The 20,287-nt window shown below is 42.2% G+C and overlaps 1 protein-coding gene across 4 annotated transcripts in view; it reads left to right on the top strand.

Moving 5' to 3' along the window:
- The first annotated feature begins 12,082 nt into the window (after positions 1-12,082).
- The window catches only part of MCC (MCC regulator of WNT signaling pathway), a 208,639-nt gene continuing 200,434 nt past the window's right edge, over positions 12,083-20,287 (top strand). Inside the window, exon 1 of one of the 4 annotated variants that reach the window (XM_080572774.1) lies at positions 12,083-12,386. In XM_080572774.1, coding sequence (XP_080428900.1) covers positions 12,250-12,386 — 137 coding nt within the window. In that variant the 5' untranslated portion in view covers positions 12,083-12,249. Of the gene's footprint in view, positions 12,387-14,583; positions 14,691-14,770; positions 15,029-20,287 lie in introns of those variants that run through there. The other 3 variants (XM_080572775.1, XM_080572777.1, XM_080572776.1) reach the window with 3 other exon arrangements.

Genomic DNA, 20,287 nt, shown 5'->3' with positions numbered 1-20,287 from the left:
TACCTGCTGCTACTTCCTTATAACTGTCTCTGTGACATTCAGTACTGTAATACTTGAGCACATCACATTTATTATTAAAAATGAAGCTATGTACCTTAGGAAGATAAGATACCATGTCTCAGTATCAGCAGTAACGTTTGCGTGCTGGGTCCCACTGGGATGGAGCTCGCAGTCCCACAGCAGCCCACGCAGCGCTGTGCCCTGCACCTGTGGCCCCAGACACCAGCTGTGTTTTGTCTGTGGCAGGGTGGCACTGGCACAGCACCAGGGCTGGCCCCCTAGAGCCAGCAGGATGCGGTGGGCAGCCAGAGGGGGGGATGCACCAGGGCAGCTGACCCAAACCAGCCAAAGGGACATTTGGGGAAGGGGTTCTTGTTAGGGAAGCATCTGTCCTCCAAAGCAACTGCGACACATATTGAGGCCCTCCTTCCTGAGACATGGCTGAACACTGCTTGCTGGGAAGTAGAGAATAACTGTTTTCTCCTTTAGCTTCTGTGCAGCCTTTGCTTATTTTTCTCTATAATTAAGCTGTCCTCATCTCAACTTGTGAACCCCTTTTCTTCATCCTGTTTTCTCCCCCTGTTCTTTTGAGTAGGGGGAGTGAGAGAGCAGTGTGGTTGAGTTTAGCTAGCCATCAGCTTGATACTACCACTACATGATTGACCATAGCAGACTTGAAAGAGTCGCATTAGACCTCCATAATTATGAACACAGATCTGTTACCAGTTCCCATGTCTTAACAGCATCATCTTGCTTTCCTACAGAAAAAGCATGTGATTCTGCAGAATTATTCTTCTTTTGTACACAACAGCTCACAAACATAATAATTTGCTATTATGTTAGGTTTCGTATGGAAAGTTAAGAGTATGATGGGGCCCAAGTGCATCCAGCATAACAAATATCTTAATACGTAGCTTGCTTCTTCCATTGCTGTCCGATTGACTCTCCAATGCTATTTTTTTGTGAAAAACGAGGAAGATTCTATTTTAGTCAAAGAAAAAGACATGTTTCAAAACACAGGGAGTATACACATTGGGAAAGAAAGAATCATTGTTATATACTCCTGCTGGAAAATAAAACTGCATTTTAAGGAGTGCAGCCTGAATTCACAGCTAACATAACTCGCTAGAATTACACTAGAGGTTAATTTGTCTCCAGGTGTTTAAGACAGGAACTCATAAAATATTAGTGAAATAAAGGGAAGCTTGGTTCACTAAACTAGCAGTGTTTGAATTTAACACATTGTAAAGATGAGTGGGGTGCAGGCACACTGAGCATGATTTAAACTATCTGCTTGTTACAGCTTTTCACTATCAATATGCCAAAAAAAAAATCAGGCATCCAATATATCGTTCTTTTCAGACTACAGATACAAATTGGAGGAGTCAGGATTTAGGTAAAAACTACTGAACACAGAGTAATTCAACACTACAGTGAAGCAGGAGAAACATTTTCTTGATACGTAACTGTTACCCATATGCTGCATGCTGCAGCGAGTCCTAGTCCTGCTAACTAGCTGTTTAAAATATGCACCGAGGGTATGAAAACAAAGAGTGAAAACAAAATTGTGCCTTAAGCCCAAATGCTCTGCAGAATGGACTCCAGTTTTTTAAAACATGCTTCCAAACCCACAAAGGGTGATTCTAAACCACCTCGAGGCTGCCCTGCAGCTCTGACTGGCCCAGCTGCAAGCCACAACCCTGGGCAGGCTGAGCAGCACACACTCGCTGGAGGACATGGCACGCAAACACGGCCGTATCAGTGCGTCACAGGGCATGCCCAGGAACTGCCCAGGGCCAGAAGGTGGAAGCTGATAATAAAACGCACCATGCCTGCTGTTGCTCAAGAGCCTGCTTTTTCACCGCAATAGAGCTGTAGCATGCTCCCTCTGTTCTCTGGTCTGTGAGGAGCAGCACACTCTTCCCTTCAGAAACGGGCATTTGGATCTGTGGGTTAGAATAATTAATATATGGGATTTAACAGTCCTGAGTTTTGGTTGGTCGTCAGTGAGAGTTTGACATGTGTTTTGTTATGATTAATCTCAGTAAATCATCATGAATTTCAAAGTCACAAATTCAAGTCTGCTGTATGTTGTTTCCATTCAAGAGATACTAAGAAAAGAGTAGCAGAATAAGCCCAAGAAACATGGGGTGAAAAATCAAACAGCATGTAGGAGAACAAACAAGCAGACCATGACTAACAAGCCAAAGGGATTCTTGAGAAAAATTGTGATGAACATATACATTTGGAATGTGTTGTGTGTGTGTATATGTGTATATTGTGTACTTTATATATCTATTACATGTGTAGTGCCTCTTCAATATTGCCATACAAGCAGAAGGGCCTAATGCCATGTGAATGCTGCCACTGTTTTCACTTCTGTAGTTTTTATCTCCATGTAGACAAGGAGAAATTGTAATTGCAAAGCGCAGTTTTGACGGCTTCTCTTTTCCCTTTAGGAGTGCTCTGTTATTTCAACATACTTGCTTCTCCGTGAATAACTACTCACCTTGTAACGTGGTCTAAGACATAGGTCCATTATATTTGTCTTGTCTCATATTTTTGAGAAAGAATCTTTACAGAAAGTTCTGTGTCTGTGAGCAAAGGAAATGCTCATCTGCATTCAGGCAGCTCTTCACCCAGTTTGGTACTCTAGCACAAGCTCAGGCCAATATTAAATGTAGAAGTATAACAGGAAAATACAACAGATCATTCTGAAAAAAATACATCTAAAACAGTTTTGGACTTTGGTTCAGTCTACATTCTTTTATATGGTAGTTCATGTATATGAACTTATACCTCTTAATAAAAACTACTAGCTATAGATCTTCTTATTAAAGTTAATAACTTGTAAGACTTCTTAAAACCCCTTTTCAGGGTTGGCCTCAGAAATACCTTCTGGCTAAGGCTGACACCAAGCAAATATTCCTCAAATGAGAATTATTTCCTTCTATCACCATATGTCCAAATGCCTACATATTTTTTAATGAGAATCATTAAGAGGCAGCAGAGCTTAATGCTAAAATACACCTGCATATTCAAATACAATTATGCATTCTTATCTTGCCCTCTTCAGAGGTACTTTTACTACGTAGCTGTATTTGCTGTCTTGTTTTTTACTTTGCGGAATATCCTCTCTCTATTGAATTATGAAAAAAATATATCCTTTATGCACTAACTTTGTAAGTGTATTGTGTCAGAGTTGATTACAAAATAGTTACAGTCGTTCTGTGATTTTTTAAAAAGATTTTAGTGGTTAATGTTGTAAGATTTACTTATCTCTTCAAATGTGATGCAAGAATCACTGATGATCTAGCACTAACATACAAGCTCAGGTTACTGAAAGAGCAAAGGATTTATATTTTTCAGTCTCTTTATTAGAAAAATGACATAGTGATACATTTTTGTTTTAGGTATCATAGCGAATTTGTAACCTGATAGGTATTGGCTGTGGTTATTAACAGTCATATTAAAATGAGTTATGTACTTATAAATATTTAAGGCAGTAAGTCTAGTGTGAAATTAGAATGAGAAATGTTTATTTAAGAAATGACATGGTGAAAATGGTCCTTTGTTGCTTTACTGCACAAAATGGTATACACTCGTAATTCCCTAGAATTTCTACTGCTGATGTGACTTATAGATACATGATTGCCTCCTCCACATTTAAGTTACTGTATTGAGTTTACATGGCAAGGTTGTGGTAGCCTGGAGGGGCTGCAAGGGTGGCCTCTGTGAGCAAGTCCCACCAGCTGCTCCATGTCAGATCAGAGCCAGCTCTAGCTGCTCCAAGAGGGACCAGCCATGGGCCAGAGCCAAGCCAGGGAGTGACGCTGGTTAGGCCCTTGGGAGAGCAGAGTTAAGGAAGGGAAAGAAGTGCTGGGCAACAGCAGCTGGGAGAGGGGGGTGAGACAATGTGAGAGAAGCAGCCCTGCAACCCCCCAGGTGAGTGCAGTAGGAGGGCAGGAGGTGCTCCAGGCAGGCAGCAGCAGTTCCCCTGCGGCCTGTGCAGGGAGAGGCCCCTGGTGCAGCAGGCTGTCCCCCTGCAGCCCATGGGTCCCACACGGAGCAGATCTCCACGCTGCAGCACCCCCGTGGAGGAGCCCCCGGTGGAGCAGGTGGATGTGGCCTGGAGGAGGCTGCGGCCCATGGAGAGCCCCCGCAGGAGCAGGCCCCGGGCCGGAGCTGCAGCCCGTGGAGAGGAGCCCACGCAGGAGCAGGGGGTCTGGGGGGAGCTGCCGCCCACCCGGGGGGGACCCGTGCTGGAGCAGTTTGCTCCTGGGGGATGGATGGACCCCGTGGTACGGAGCCATGTGGGAGCAGTGCTTGGCAGGAATTGAAGCCCATGGGAAGGACCCATACTGGAGACTTTTGGGAAGTACAGCATCCCATGGTGGGGACCCCACACTGGAGCAGGGGAAGAGCGTGAGGAGGAAGGAGCAGCAGAGAGAAAGCTTTAGAGACTGACTGCAACACCCATTCCCCTGCACCTCTTGGGCCAGGAGAAGGTAGAAGAAGTGAGAATGAAACTGAAGGTGAGCCTAGGAAGAAGGTGGTAAGGAGAAAGGATTTCTAGTTTGCTTTTAGCTCGTGCTGCCTTATTCTGCTATTAATTGGCAACAAATTAAACTCATCTTCCCCAAGTTGAGTCTTCTTTGCCCATGACAGTACCTGGTGAGTGAGCTCTCCATCCTTATCACAACCTATGAGTTCTCACATCCTATTTTCTTCCCCCTTCCTTTTGGGAGTAAGAGAACAGCATGCTGGGCACCTAGTAGCCAGCCGAGGTCAACCCACCACACTTACCCCTTTTACAATGTATAGATACATTTCTCATTCATCTGTCTTTTCTAGTGCCCTTATTCACTTTAAGTTTTTTATTATTATTATTTATTAATTTATTTTTAAATGTAAGGGGAAAAGTCTATTAATCAATTTAATAAATGGTCTATCATTGTGTGTGCAAATAAATATTTACGTGTGCTTCTGTCTGCTCGCAGTCCCTCCTGAAGTAATGTTTGTACCTCCTCACCAGTTTAAACCAGAATTGAAGGAGGGGGTGAAAGTCTCACATTACGAATTCCATAAAGTTTTATGAAGATAGGCAGCAGAGTAAGAGATAGATATCCTATTCATATTCAGCTGAATAGAAAGGATGCATCATGAGCTCAGTCCCTACTAGATAATGGAAGGACTTTCAAAATGTATCAGGTCCAGGAGAAATTTTACTTGGAGTTCATATCTAGTAGACTCTAGAAAATCTAATTAATCACACACCTCTGCTATGGATTCATGGAACCAACTCTTTTATTCATTGCTGCTCTTTTACAGGTTACACTATTTTTTGCTATGCACTCATTCACTGCCAAAATATATCTTTACAAAGGGTTTTAGGACAAGGGTTGTAGGAAGCTTCAGAGGCAAGGTAATGTCATTTGGTGACATATAAGTTTGTTGGCCATAGTGTAAAGAAAAAGGCGATGAGCCTTCTGCAGTTTTTGTCCTTGAAAGACACTCCTGCAGCTACTTAAATTTGAGTCTGTAATAGTATGGAATGATTTAGTTCACCTTCTACAAGCACCAAAAGAGTACCTCCGTGTCCAAACCACACTGTTGATCTGTACCAAGACCTGGGGACCACAGGAGTTCCAGGAACCCCATCCTTACATGCTCCTTGCTCATCTCTTCTTTCTGAATCATTTGGCTTCAATTATGTTTCATTTAATTTAGGTTACAAGACAGGAATTTGTTTTGGTATATTTTCTGAATAACAGAACAATATGAAAGCAGAAGGTAAAGTTCCACTTTTCTATTGAGTGGAGAGAACTGCTGAGAGCAGGAGTTAACATTGACCTCAGCTGTTACAACTACACAATATGGGAAGCATAGCAAAAAGTTATTATCTTATCACAGAAAGCAGTAGAGTTGCATTACTATGATATCACACTTGAACCATCTCAGGCCATAATGAGATTCAAGGCCATAGTGACACAGTTTATGCTTCCAGAGCCAACGCTCAGTTCCTGTCAGTCAGATTTTTACACACTGAGGGTATACATGGCTCCAGGGGAAAAAAAAAAAAAAAAAAAGGAAACCTTCAGAAACCATCAGAGTCTTTCCACATAGGGAAACAAAGAAAAGGTATACTGATTATGCAATTTGTTTTTAAAATCCTAAGCAAACCACTCTGAACTGTAAGTTACTTCCGTGAGCTTGCAGCAGGCTCTTCTCTCCAGTGAATATGCTGAGCTGTTCATCACTGTTCCAGTTTACAAAGAAACCATATTTTGGAGAGAGGAAATTTCTAAGTTTTTTTTTTTTTTTTTTTTTCAAATATATTTGTTGTTGCTTGGGAAAAGAGTTGTAAGACTTTGTCACCTGGCAGAGTTCCCCATGTCTTCTGTGACAAGATCAAGTTTGTTGAACAGATTTCACTGCATGAAATGTAATATAGGGCATGGACTTTTCCTTGGATCTTAATCAGTTTTACTTGCTTATTTTGTGCTTCATGAGTCCATTTCAGTATTGTTTCCATTTCATATAATTTCCATTGTCAAATAAGGTACCTGTTAGTACAAAATATAACTCAAGTAACATTCATCACTGATGGGTTTTTTGATGGTGTCTCCTTCAAGAACAGTGCTTAGAAACCAACCTGTAAACCTATTCAGGTGTCATTATTTTTGATTATAAATAGTCTTTCTATAGTAGTGTTGTTGTTTAACTCTGCTGAGCACCACAGAGCCACTCACTCACTCTCCCCAGGTGGGATGGGGGAGAGAATCAGACAGGCAAAAGTGGGAGAACACAGGCGTTGAGATAAAGGCAGTCCACAAGGTAAAGCAAAAGCTGCACACGGAAGTGAAGCAAAGCAAGGAATCCATTCGCTGCTTCCCATCGGCAGGCAGGTGTTCAGCCACTCCCAGGAAAGCAGGGCTCAGCATGCGGAACGATTTCTCAATAGACAAACACCATCGCTCTGAACGTCCGCCCTCTTTCTCCTTCCTTACCCCAGCTTTTATTGCTGACCACAGAACCGCATGGTACGGGACATCCCTCTGGCCAGCCTGGGCCAGCCTGTGCCAGCTGTCCTGGCTGTGTCCCCTCCCAGCTCCTTGTGCACCCCCAGTCTCCTTGCTGGCAGGGCAGCACCAGAAACTGAAATGTCCCTGGCTCTGTGTGAGCACTGCTCTGCAACAACTGACACATCCGTGTGTTATCAGCATTATTTTAATCACAAATCCAAAACACAGCATTGTGTGAGCCTCTGTGGAGAAAAATAACTCCATTCTAACCAAGACCGTGACAATATCCACCCCTTATTCCATATCACTTTCATCATGCTCAGGTCCCACACCTTCCAACACATTCTCATTACCAACAAACAACTTTAAACTCTTCAAAAAAGAAATATTTTACAAGGTGGTTGAGCATTATAAAGGCAAAGATCGAGTAGGAGGCTTCTCAAAAATGGCAGAGAGGCTTCTCAAAAATGACATTGATATCACATCTAAATGAAACTAATTTCACTTATAGATAAAATATCTCAATTTTACTCATCATATTCTGGAGCAAAAGAAAACAACCATAAAAAATTCTCATCAAAATGTTATTTTCCTTTGAAAATTTCCTTTGAATGTTATTTGTCCTTTGAACAAGTTCTGATGAATTTGTTATCCAGCTCTGCTTGATAACACCCCACAGTAAAGGCTGCATGAGAGTAGCATTTCTAGCAGAGGGAAGTCCAATGTCTGTGATGTGAGATGGATCTAAATGAAGTAATGTGAGAAGGGTAATACACTGACTGTAGACATTGAGCTCTTGGTGACAATTTAACTGGCAATTTCTTTGCTAAGCCACGGCTCTGTTGGTGCCAAAAGCACTTTGCTGTATACATGGTTGTTTTAAATAATATTTGTTTAAAAATAATACTTATTTAAATTCACATTATATGTCTGCTCCTTTCAATTTCATTAATGTGAAAACTGATAAACAAAGATAGTCTTTATCTGAAGCCTACTGAAATCAAGGATAATCTCTCCTTTGATACCACCAGGCATTTGTTTCAATTCTTGTCTGTGTCAAAAACTTTCTTCTGAATACCTAAGCAGTTGCAGCAATTCGAACAGCTAAATCCTGGATCTACATAACAGCAGCAAGAGAGATATGCATTTTGAAGTTGACAGAAAAAATGGTTTCTATTAACGTTCCCTAATTAAAATAACTTTTACTTAGGAAAAGAACATTTATTTAGCTGTTATGTAGGTCATTGATAAGCACAGATTTTGCTAAGGTGCATAACTGTGGGCATGCCATCCACATCTTATTAGTGGTATACATGTGCAGAGTCATTTGATGTGGAAGTGACTGGTGACTGCATAACGCACTGTACATGTTGCAGAGACACCTAAACACCTGTACATCAGATTAACAGCCTCCAAATATCATTTTACTGAGTCCGTTTGATGAGGTTACGTCAGAGCCCTGAGGACACGGACAGCCCTGTGTGTCCCTGCCCAGTCCCCCTGGGCCACCCCCCTCCGCAGGCCCGTGCCACCACGTCACCCTGGGGCTCTGAGCCCCTGCCCCAGCAAGGCCTGGGCTCCAGCTCCTCACAGCCCTGCCCAGCCACGGCCCTGCCCAGGCAGGCCGATACCCAGACCTGTGTCCAGGCCTGGCCTTGGCCCAGGTGGTTGCCCTTCATTAATTGCTTTAAAACTGTTTTCTATAATATTTGTAATGTGTTCCTAACACATTACTTTAACCGCTCTCTTGGAGCCTTTTCTTCAGCTGTAAAAAAAAAAAAAAAAAACAAACAAAAAAAACCAGCTGTAGCTAAACTTCGAGACGTATACAATGATTTTATTTCTCTGTTGTTCAGTACTTAACCCAAGATAGCCGTGACTTTCAGATAACACAGAAAACTAAAACTCCTGTTGATTTGGTGCAAGTCTTATGAGTCCAGCACGTCTTGAAATCAGGTAGCCCATGCTATTTAAAGATCTCAGACTTTGTGTACAGAAGTATTGTATAATGCAACCAGTACTGGTGCAACCTTCTTACTACTTTTTGCAATGACTGTCAGGTATATTTTTGCATTTGAGTTTGGAAATCAGGGCATTATGGAAAGTTGATTGTAGAAAATAACCTAATATTGAAAAGCTATGGATTCATTTAACTTAAATGAAAAGAAAAACAGAAAAAAAAAAAGAAAAAAAAAAAGACTGACAGATAAGATCCTCTATTTCAAAAAGAGAATCTGCAAACTCTCTTGAGAAATATTGAGCCTATTTTCCAAGAGGGGATAGGGAGCAGTATGGAGGTCTTACTCCTTGCATCCTTCTTTGTTCTCTGTTCATAACTTCCTGAACACCACTCACCCTTTCCACCAGGAACAGTGAGGATCCACTTTAGGAAGAATCCTACCATCTACTACAGATCATGTTCCCTGTTTTAAGCATGGGTTTTGCCATGTGAAATTCACATTCTTGGCTGCAGGAGTGGACTGACACATAACTCACAGCAGGCATCAGAAGTCTGGGAGAGGAGGAGCTACAGCTTGGCATGCTGCTTCCCAGCTGATTTAATATGTCTTCCTTTTAAAAGCTAGATTTGGACCATGATACAAACCAGTAAGCTCAGCTGGCTTTACTGTCTTATGTGGCATACCACAGCTATGATAACAGCTGTTCCTATCAGCCAGGAGGAACTGGTGTTACTGACTTTTTGTATGGAAAAACTACTGTACTAGGTTGTCCTGGGGCTTACCTTGAAAATACAAACATTAACTGCAACTTTGACCCCCAGAATGGGAAAAGCTGGCAGAAAAAAACTCAATGGATAAATAACAAAATCAAAAAGGTCATTAGCAGGGAGCAAGAGAGAATATAAGGAATGGATGAATTCCTGACGAGCAAAGAAGGCTACTGCATGAAACACATGGATAAAATAAAACCAAAAGATATAGTGCCAAGTGGGAAATCTGGCTAGAGAAAATGTTAGAGAAAATGGGTGGATTAGTTTGAAGAAAGAAAATGGTAATGACTGCATAACTGTAAGGCCTGGCAGATTATCTACTGCTCAAACAGGTAGCGATAGGACAAGGGGGAATGGTTTTAAACTAAAAGAGGGGAGATTAAGACCAGATGTAAGGAGGAAATTCCTCACTCAGAGGGTGGTGAGGCACTGGCACAGGCTGCCCAGAGAAGCTGTGGATGCCCCATCCCTGGAGGTGTTCAAGGCCAGGCTGGATGGGGCCCTGGGCAACCTGATCTAGTGGGTGGCATCCCTGCCTATGGCAGGGGGGTTGGAACTGGATGCTCTTTAAGGTCCCTTCCCACCCAAACCATTCTATGATTCTACAATGGCATCAGTATGGAGGGAGGTCACTGATGGAGATTCTTATTGCTGTGGTTTGGATCTGATCTTGTGTCATTGGTATTGGTGGCTTTGTCAGGAAACACTGTTTCCGGCGTCTAAATGGTTAGGAATTTTAATTCTTATCAGAAGTCTATGCTGTATTTTCAGAATGTGTGCAAGAATTCTTGCTAGTGGGATCTGGCTGAAGAAAATGGTCTTATGACTGCCCAGCCCATGCAATCCTCAATGTAAATCATACAGCTGCAATAAGCAACCAGTCTAACATATAAACAACATCCTACATACGACTGAGAAAGAGCACCGGCTAGGACCAAGAGTGAGATCATTGCAGGTCAGAAGATGGAACAAGACATAAATCTTCAAAGACTGCACCCTACAGTCTGAAGGAATGAGGATACTTGCAATATTCCCTGCTTCCATTCTCCATATGGAAAAGTATGGAAATGTGTTGGACAGAAGCTTGGTCCGGTGCTCTGGTCATCCCGGAAACCCCATGTGGGCAAGAAAAACTGGAAAACTGAAGAGAATGAGAAGATGACAGTGAGTGCATGCATGTTTGTACTTGCAAGTAGTATTAGCTAATAAAAACACCACAGAGACTCTTTGACTTGTAATGGCTTAGTTAAAATACAATAAATAGTAACAATGGAACAACTGCCATCAGCTGTTATACTTGAATGCAGCTGTATAACACAAAGAGTCTGATAACTTTGCTGGCTTTACATATTCACCAGACATTGTCAATGTTATGTGGGAAGAAATGTCTGTCTTCAAAGACTGAAGTAAGAAGAGTAACATATGACAGTGTAGAAAAAAGGTATGCCCTTAAAAACAATTGTTTTTCCATATGCAGAGTAGGAGAAGATTTATCTGACCTAATTGGTAACACAGGATGATGAAGTGAGAAATGTAATGCTACTGTGAAGCAGGCAGATGCTGTTCTGGGCTGTTTCAAAATTTTATTTTCAACAGGGATAAATGATAACATTACTACTGTGTGTGCTGATGGTGCATGGGTTCTTTTCACACCAGTAAGAAAAAAAGGACTGATTAAAACTTAATCAGGCATTGAAAAGGATACTAAAGGAAATGAGGGAATATTAAAGGAAATATTAAATGAATGAATGAATGAATACTAATGAATACTAAATGACAGATTCTAAGGGAAACGCCAAGGATGCTAAAGGAAATGAAGAAGCTATTTTGTATGTGTGAGATTATTATTTTTTTTCTAATTTAGCAACATGACTTCTGTAGAGAAAAAGACTTTAAGTGCAAAGGACGCAGAAAGACAGAGGCAAAAGCAAGGAGTAAGTTTGGAAAATAGGTGTTTTTTAAGAAGCTATGTGATGGTGTGAAGAGCCAACGACCTGCGTTCCCGGTAAGATCTGGTGAGGGGAAAGGGTTTAGCTGTGCCAAAAAGCGCCGGCACGCTCCCACCTGTTCAGCACCCCACCGAAAGCGCTGCGCGTTGCCGCAGCTCGCCTGGCCTCCGCATTTACGGGCCATCCAAAGCCAGCCGAGGCTGGGCCCGCCGCACCCAGCAGCAGGCGAGCAGCAGCGGCCCGCCCGAGCCCTGCCCCGGCCCCTGCCCGCCGCCCGGGCCCGGTGCTGGGGGCGTTGCTGCGGCGCCCCGCTCCCCGCCGCGGGCACGCGCCTGGGCTCGGCGGGGCCGGGGGCGCGCCGCGGGGACGCGCCGCGGGGCTCCCCGCCCCCGTGCCGGCTTTGTGCTGCCGCCCGCCCGGCCGCGGTTGGCAGGCGCGGCGGGGACCGGCGGACCCAGCCGCCCGCGGCTGCCTCCCCTCCTCCTCCTCCTCCTCCTCCTCCTCCTCCTCCTCCTCCTGCTGCTCCTGCTCCGGAGCCGGGCGCATGATGGCGGCAGCCGCCGTAGCGGAGGCGAGCAGCGGCGGGAGTAGCAGTAGCGACACGTCCAGCACGGGCGAGGAGGAGCGGATGAGGCGCCTCTTCCAGACCTGCGACGGCGACGGGGACGGCTTCATCAGCAGGTACCGGCGGCGGACGGCGGCGGGCGCCGCAACTTCTCCCAAGTTTTTGCCGGCAGCGGGGCGGCCGTGCCCCCACCGGGCCGGACCCTCCGCCCCGCTCCGCTCCGCCCGCCGCTGCCGCCCTGACGGCGCCGTGACGGCCGGGGCGGGGCGGGGCGGGGCGGGCGCTCCCCGCGGGACGGCCGTTGGCCCCTGAAGCGAGGCCTGGGGAAGCGCCGGCTGCCCGCGGGGGTCGCCTCGCCTCGAGCCCGTGCGCGTCCTGCGGCCCGGGGCTCCTCGCCAGGAGGCGAACCGGCCGGGGGGCTCGAGGAGGGCGTCCCCTCCAGTGGACGTGTTGGGCACAAACCTCGCCGTGCCCGCTCCTGTCAGTCTGGAGAGGTAGGGCTGGCTGCAGTGCTCGCCCTGCTTACATCCAAAGTAGATACAGAGCCTGAAGTATTACAATGTAAGGCAAAACACACAGCGGTCTCCCAGATCACCTGATTTCCTCTCATGTTTTTACCAATATCCATGTTTTACCACCTCATCTAAGTCCCCATACCGCTCCCAAGTTAGTTTCTTGATCATGACCCAAACTGGTAAATTTCTCGGTAAGTGATGAACTTGTACAGTTGCAGTAGGTGTTTGAAGTAACCCACAATGAAGCGTTATGTTGTCTGGAGTTACCAGCAGCGTGTTTTGCTCAGGATTGGGTTTAGTTGGAAGGATATTTCGGGGACTAGTGCTATGGTCTCACACCGAAAGTGTAAAAATATTGAGCTTCTGAACATTAGATTTGTAAGAGATGATGGGAACTAGCATTTCCAAAATCTTCTGTTAGTTGCGGTTAGTGAGTGCCTCTGGAGAGCCAGGTCAGAGTGAGGGAATTTCCAAGTTTGTCACTAACCTGAAACCTGAGAGTATGACCCTGCAGGAAGGCTAAGTAAACTTCAGCCTTCTCTGTCCTCTCTTTGGAACCAGGAAGTTCTTGAAAATCTCTAACAGCTGGCAGTCCCTTAAAAATAAAACTTAGGGGTCATGGTATTTCTTATCTAAACAGCTCCCCAAACACCTTTTTTTTCCCAATCTGGTCATTATTTTGACAATTGTGGTTCTGAAAGGTAAACTTTGAAAATCTATGCTTTTTAACCAGCATGTTAAGATCACTTAGCTTTCCATTTGTTTACTGTTCTCATGGAAATTATTTTGATGTCTGAAAACTTTGTACGTTCGCTTAAAGTGTGCACTGCCTCCTCTGAGCACACTCTCTGATCTGCACTGTGATGCTTTCCTGTAATGTAAACTCTACTGAGTTTTGTATATTTGTATTTTAAAGCACTTACTGAGAGAATGTTGATGCCGTTGTGCTTCGTACAGACAGCTGAGAGATGCTACCGTGACATAAACCACTCACACTTCTGACTGACTTTTCTTACCTTTCCTAAGTTTCATTCCAGCTAGTATTATGTGTATTTCAGAACACGTGTTTCTGAATGCTGCTTGAGCTACCCTGCTGAAAGCTTTGAGGACTAAAGGACATGTCTGAGAAGGGATACTGGACTTCAGTAGCAAACAGAAATACAGCCCAGAGGATAGTTGAATGCCCTTCTGGAGGCAGTGAGTCTGTTGTTCAGAGCTGTTAATACCTTGCTTCATAAGGGAGTTGTGCCTTCAAGGTGAAATTGGTATGGCCTTGGTCAGAACATTGTGTCATAAATTACTGTCTTGCCTTAAATTTCCATATTTGCAAGAAAGTAATGAATGAATATTTAACAAATGATTTTTGACATGAGAGGGAGTAATTTCTTCTTGACTTCATTAGCAAGCCTAGGTAGTCAGTCTTGTAAATGCAATGCGTTCCTTACTTTATGTAGTGTCTCAGTTTCTCTCATGATCTATTTTATGGCAATGGCTTATGCACAAGCAGACTGACTCAGTGTTTTTAAAATATATTTGTAGCATGTGCCACCACAGTCTTGAAGACAGTTCCTTCAGGTTCGGGGGCATGCAGCATCCCTATGGCATAGTGACTTTTTGTCATTGTTTACAGTCTTAGTGTTTGGGTAATTGCATCTTTTTAATGTAGTAAATTAAAATAAAGACAAGAAATGAAATCTACTTTTGCGGGAAACTTAATCTTGCCATTCTGTGCCTACTTTTTGTCTTGCTACTTCTTTTTCTTCTCTGTACAGGCCAATTAATTGATTTTCCTGTTCCCTTTTGCCCTGTTTCCATGGTCTTCCCTTTACTGGTGGAAACACAGGTGTTTCCCATCTTTGAGGGCAATGATACCTTTGTTGCTTTCCATGTAGCCCAGCAGAGATGGTAAGCTGACTTCTGCATGTTACTTGTGCTTTTACAGCAGGTTGAATGTTGCAATAAAAGCCTGGGCATCTGTAGGAGGAGCTGAGAACAAGAAGCTGGCACTGTAAAATTGTGTGCTTCCTTGTGGACTGGAACTGTTTTACAATCTCTTAGTAGTTTGAGCCTCTTCAGAACTTAATTATTTTCAACGCAGTGGGATCAAATTTTGCGGTTTTGCAGCTGTTACTCAACATAAGTTGTCGTATCTTTCAAAACGAGTATCCCTTCTATTCTGCTTACAGGGCTGAAGCTTACTCAGTCATTTGTTTGCACAATGAATGCAGCGGTTTGTTTATAAGGTATCTTTCTCTCCTATTCTAGAGTTGCTATGGGAGGGATTTTTATTCTTGAAGCAAAGGCAGGCATTTTGTATGCGTGTTTATTTAGTTCATATTGCACGAGGAGAAGAGCTGTTTGCATTGCTAATGAAGTTTCATGGTGTCTCAGCTGTGGAAATGCTTTGTCGTGCATCAAACTGTAAACCTTTTAAAATAATAGCAGGGAAATAGAGGCACACAGATAGAGAGGAGGAGCACGTCCTGTGATACTGATTAATTTTCCTGCTCTTACCTGAGATACTGATTATGTCCGAGGTTCTAAATAGTTAGGGTGATATGGAAATGAGAGTGTGATTGTTATGTGTGTATTGGTTGTTGGTGTTCATAACCAAGAACAAGCTGAATGATGGGGCATGAAATGCTTGGCCTGTGTCAGTCTCTGCATGTTGCATTTGACATATGAACATCGAAATTTTGCGACATCTAGCTACAAAAAAGTATTATTAAAACACCAAAGCTCTAACTTGTTGGTTTGTAGTCAAATGTTTTTTGCTCCTTTTGGGAGAAATAGTAATTACTTAATTATTTTAATATCTCGCAAGTGCTTGGTATCTTTCTGATGCCTTAGCAAGAGGTAACTTTACTACTAAAAATACATGCAAAACAGTCCATGATTAAGACTGGATTTTGAACACTTGTTATCAACTGAGTCAGCCTTGCTTGGAGCAGAAGGCGGCCTTCAACTCTTTAGAGCAAAACTTAATTTTTGCAGCCATAGGTGGATTGTGTTGTTATTAACAAAGAGCTGTTAACTGAAAAAACTGTAATTGTATTCATTTGTTGAGCTTCTGTTTACTTTGAGGAGCTTTGGACTCTGATGCTATGGTTATTTAGCTTCAGGGGGTTGGTGCCTTGGGGAGGACATAGGGTGGCGTGGAGTGGAATAGAATATGTGCTGCCATTTTAAAAAAAAGTAACTTTTATTTTAATATTAGCGTATGTGGTCTTGGTGGTTGTCAGTAAGGAAAGTGAGAGCTTGCTCAGTTTTTGCAGGTGTTGGGCTAGGTAAATGCCTTTTTTAGAAACTTAAATGCCTTTATTATATATGAAGGGTACTAAACATCCATTTAGAATAATAAATTTCACCTTTATGGCAGAAGTCACTAACTGAGTTTCCAGGTTATTCTATTGCAACACTGCATGGTGTAAAATTAAGGTAACTTTAAACAGAAGTATTTCCTGCATATTCAAAAAATTGCAGCTATGAGCTATGGAGATAATGAGTGAAGAAAAAAATTAATTTCATAATTAAGTTACAAATATATGCTAATTTTCTGATTTTAACTTTTAAATGCAGAATAATAATTTATAGGGTTATGCAGCAGAAAGGCAAAGCTAGTGTTTAATTCAGAAAGAGAAATTTCATTGTTATATTAAGAATAACAAGGTTCTACTTGTACAGTTTGACAATATTTTAATCTGCATAATTTTTTTATGTTGTGCTCAGTGTCTTAATGAAAATCTCTGGTAAAAGTGGAGTGAGATGTTTAAAAAAAACCCCATAAACCTGCAGACTTATTTTTGAGCTTGTGCAGCCCATTAAAAGCACTTGCTGAAAGAGTGCCTCCTTTGACAGTCCTTTTCAGAAGTAGTTAAAAGAAACTTGTTGGATTTGATCTATTACGTGAATGGTTTTAGTGGTACATAGCTTTGGGAACTAACAAGCTTTCCAGTAACAATCTGATGCTTCCCTTTCTAGTAGGTGCAATTGTTGGGGCATTCCCAATTTTCTTGTTCTCTGAGTATATTTTGTTAACCACTTCAGTCTTTTCCTGCTTCTGGTGGCCACACGCTGTTAGAAACAAACAAACAAAAAGTCTTTTCAGTAAGACTTAGGTTGCCCTCTACTGCCTCAGAGTAGGCTGAGCTTTTTACTGGTTATAGTGTAGTAGCAGAAAATCTGTCCTGTTGAGCTTGTCTTGGTGGGTCTTCAGGAGAGAACATATATAAAATAGAACTATAAAGTAGCAAAGCTGTCAGTGATTTCTTTGTTTAAAAGTAGTATGAAAGTTACTTTTTTTTCCCTGAAACAATCTTCCCCTTTTTACTCTCCACTTTAAAAATAAGTAATTATTGCAAAGTGTTTAGAATGAACATAGATAACGTTTTTCAGGCTTGTACTCTGACTTTACTTTTTGCAGCTTATTGAAGGGAATATATCCTACTTTAGGCTATTGCTCCACATGAAGCCACAAATTGCATTCATGCAGAGCATTGTCAGAGATCTTGACAAAGCATCATTTGTTTTAAAATTCATATATAAATTGGAGGGAGTGATCTGAACGTCACAGAATATGAATAAATGGTGAGTTCAGAACTCCACTGCACACCATTATGATAGGGGGGGAAAAAAAAAAAAAGAAGCAGCTACTGATGTAGGGTAAATCATGACGAACTTCTGAAAGGTCCTGTAAATAACACAGGTAAATGAAATAAGTGTGAAGTATTTAACACTGGTATTTAATGAGAACTAAATGGATAAATGCAGAGTTCCAAATTCTCAGTAGGTTAACTGCTACTGTTTTACTAGAGGTGAAGAAAACTGAGGTTTGGCTTTGTTATTGCTGGCACCTCTCTGTTGCTTCTACTTAGTGGACAGAGGTGCACTGTGTTAACAATGTTAAGGTAAAACATGTATTGCTTCCAGGAGAGCTAACTGCAGCATATCAAGGTTATAAGGTACATAAGGAAGGTACATACCTTCTGCATGGCCAGAAAGTTTCCAGACTCCTACTTCCTGCTGTGTATTTCTGATTACAAGATTACCAGTGTTGGTGAGAGTTCTCAAGTACACAGTTCTGTTGACAAGAAAAAAAGTCCTTTTTTCCTCAAAGGTTGTACTTACTAAAGCAGTTTTTGCAGTGGTAGTGACCAGAAACCATACAGAAAAGAAAACATAAGCAGACCCTTCCTGTCATTATATTTTCTTTCTTTAACTTCTGGTAATGCTCTCACGTGATTGAACTGTTTTCCCTTCATAGAAGACCTCGGGCAAAGGTGAGCAGAGGCACTTGTATGGTTATAGTAACAGGGACTTGGAGTATAATGTTGAAGTGATGCATCTTCTGAAGCTAGCCTAATATACAGACTTCGTAAAAAGATCTGAACAAAGAGCTGTTTTGTCATTTGCTACATATATACGCAAGTCACTTGTTGGAGACTTAATTTGCAAACGGGTTTGTCAAACATTTTTATCAACTTCTTTTGTTGTTCAGGGCATAATGTTTTATGTATTCTACATGCAGTTCTTCAGCCCCGTGGTCGTAAAACATGATTTTTACCTGTAAGATGATTGTTTCTGAGTCCATGCAAATATAGTCAGTGAGGATCTCTCAAAACTTAATTTGGACATGAGTTAATGCTTTGCATGTAGGTGCTTTCTAGCACCTAGGGAGCAATACAGCCGTCCGTCCTGCAAGCAAGGGGTTTAAAAATAACTCTGTAACTGAAATTACAAAAAAAAAAAAGATTTGTGAGAAAAGGTAATATTACTCTGCTAGTTTAGCCACCTCCATCCGTCTGATTAAAAAGGCAGTATCACGTAGAAACACTCTGCAGATATCATCAGGGACAACGCATTTAGTCCTTGCATTCTTTCTAACTCTTCTGCATATTGTTGGGTCATTCTTACCATCATGAAGTTTGTAATGTTGTTATACCCCAGTTCAAGATGTTCTTCTCACTTGAGATCTGGACTATTTGCTCTGTGCTTTCTTGAACCACAACATTCTAGGAATTCCCACAAAAATTGCCTGAGCCTTTTTGAAATTTACTTTGCTCTTGCCATGTTATTTTATTTTGTTTTTCCCTGTGTGTCTTGAAAATAGTTTCAGCTCCCAGGTACTGTTCCTAGACTTAATATTATTTTTCATCTGTCTCCATTAGGAAGGTGCTGCAGGGACTGTAAAGCAGAGCAGGGGATGGAAGGAGTGCTTTTATACAGTTACAGCACAATACTGTATGTCAAATAAGATGGTGAGTTGGAAGCACTGCTGTTTCTTACATAGTTGTACTCTGTTTCTTTTGTAGCTCGCCTTAGTCAGTGATTCCACAGTTATATAGAATTCTGTGGGTTTTTATTCAAAGTTTGTCCTCCATAGCTTCTCTTAGAGCATCATAACTGAAAAAAGGAGTGAGTTATGGGGGAAATCTGAGGGACGGGCATAGACAAAAAGCCAGAGGAACACCCTGCATGCTTAGTTCGGGCTGAAGAAAAATTATCCCTGTGTTAAATATTATGTCTAGCAACCATACCAAGAATTAACGTTCACTAAAGGCTTACACATTTCAAAGTCTGTATTTGTTACCATTAATAAACAGTCAGAGGAATATATTCAAACTTGAGTTTTCTGAACCTTTCATATTTTAGCATTAGTTAGCTGTCCGGTTTTTATGTAAACATCAGACTCATGAAGAAGGGGTATAGTAAGACAATTTAGCTGGAGCTACTCAAGTTTTAAAATTAGTGTGTTTTACACAACTTAATCCATTTTTCTTTCTCATTGGCATTAGTAACTTGCGAAAAGTGACATAAGTATAAATCTCAGGCTTTTTGTTAAGTGGTTTTATTGTATTCTTTTTCTTTGAAGCTTCATGTCCAGGTAGATTGTAATGTTGAAAAACTGAGCAATATGCTCAGTTTGTTGAACTTTTTGATGTCTTTGAATGAATGTTACCATTAAGTTAACTTAAAAGTGCTGAAGCTAGTTCTTACTTTATTCATTTTAATGAGTTTCTTGCTAATACTGTGTTATTGGGGTTATTACCATAACAGAATTGAACCTCTCTTTGAAGTCAATTATTTGTGCCTTTTGTGGCCCTGGAGGGAAAAAAGAAAAAAAAGTAGTAGTTGAGCAACTGTCATCTTTTTATTGTGCTTTGCTGGGTTTCTTGATGGCCATTCTGAAATATGAAAACTTTACTAATATACTTGTGACTGGTACCCCTCAGCTCCTGACCTCAGTAATATGGTTAGACACACTACACTACACACTATTTTATAAGGGAAATGGCTATTCTCTGTGACCGAGCTGGTCGTGTATCATTCGCCTTTCCCTTCCTCATCAGACCTTGAAGGTCCTTGCACACTTGGCAAACTTCTCCCTCTCCATACCAGCCTCAAGGTTCCTGGGCGCCGGGCTGACTTCCTCAGTTCTTAACCAGCCTTGAAGGTCCCAGGCACATGGCCAGCCAGGTTCTGATGACCCCGTCAGACAACAG

This window comes from Anser brachyrhynchus (genome assembly GCF_964034855.1).
Source record: "Anser brachyrhynchus genome assembly, chromosome: Z".
Lineage (NCBI taxonomy): Eukaryota > Metazoa > Chordata > Aves > Anseriformes > Anatidae > Anser > Anser brachyrhynchus.
The sequence above is the reverse complement of the archived record's forward strand: the minus strand, read 5'-3'. Positions and strand labels throughout refer to the sequence as shown.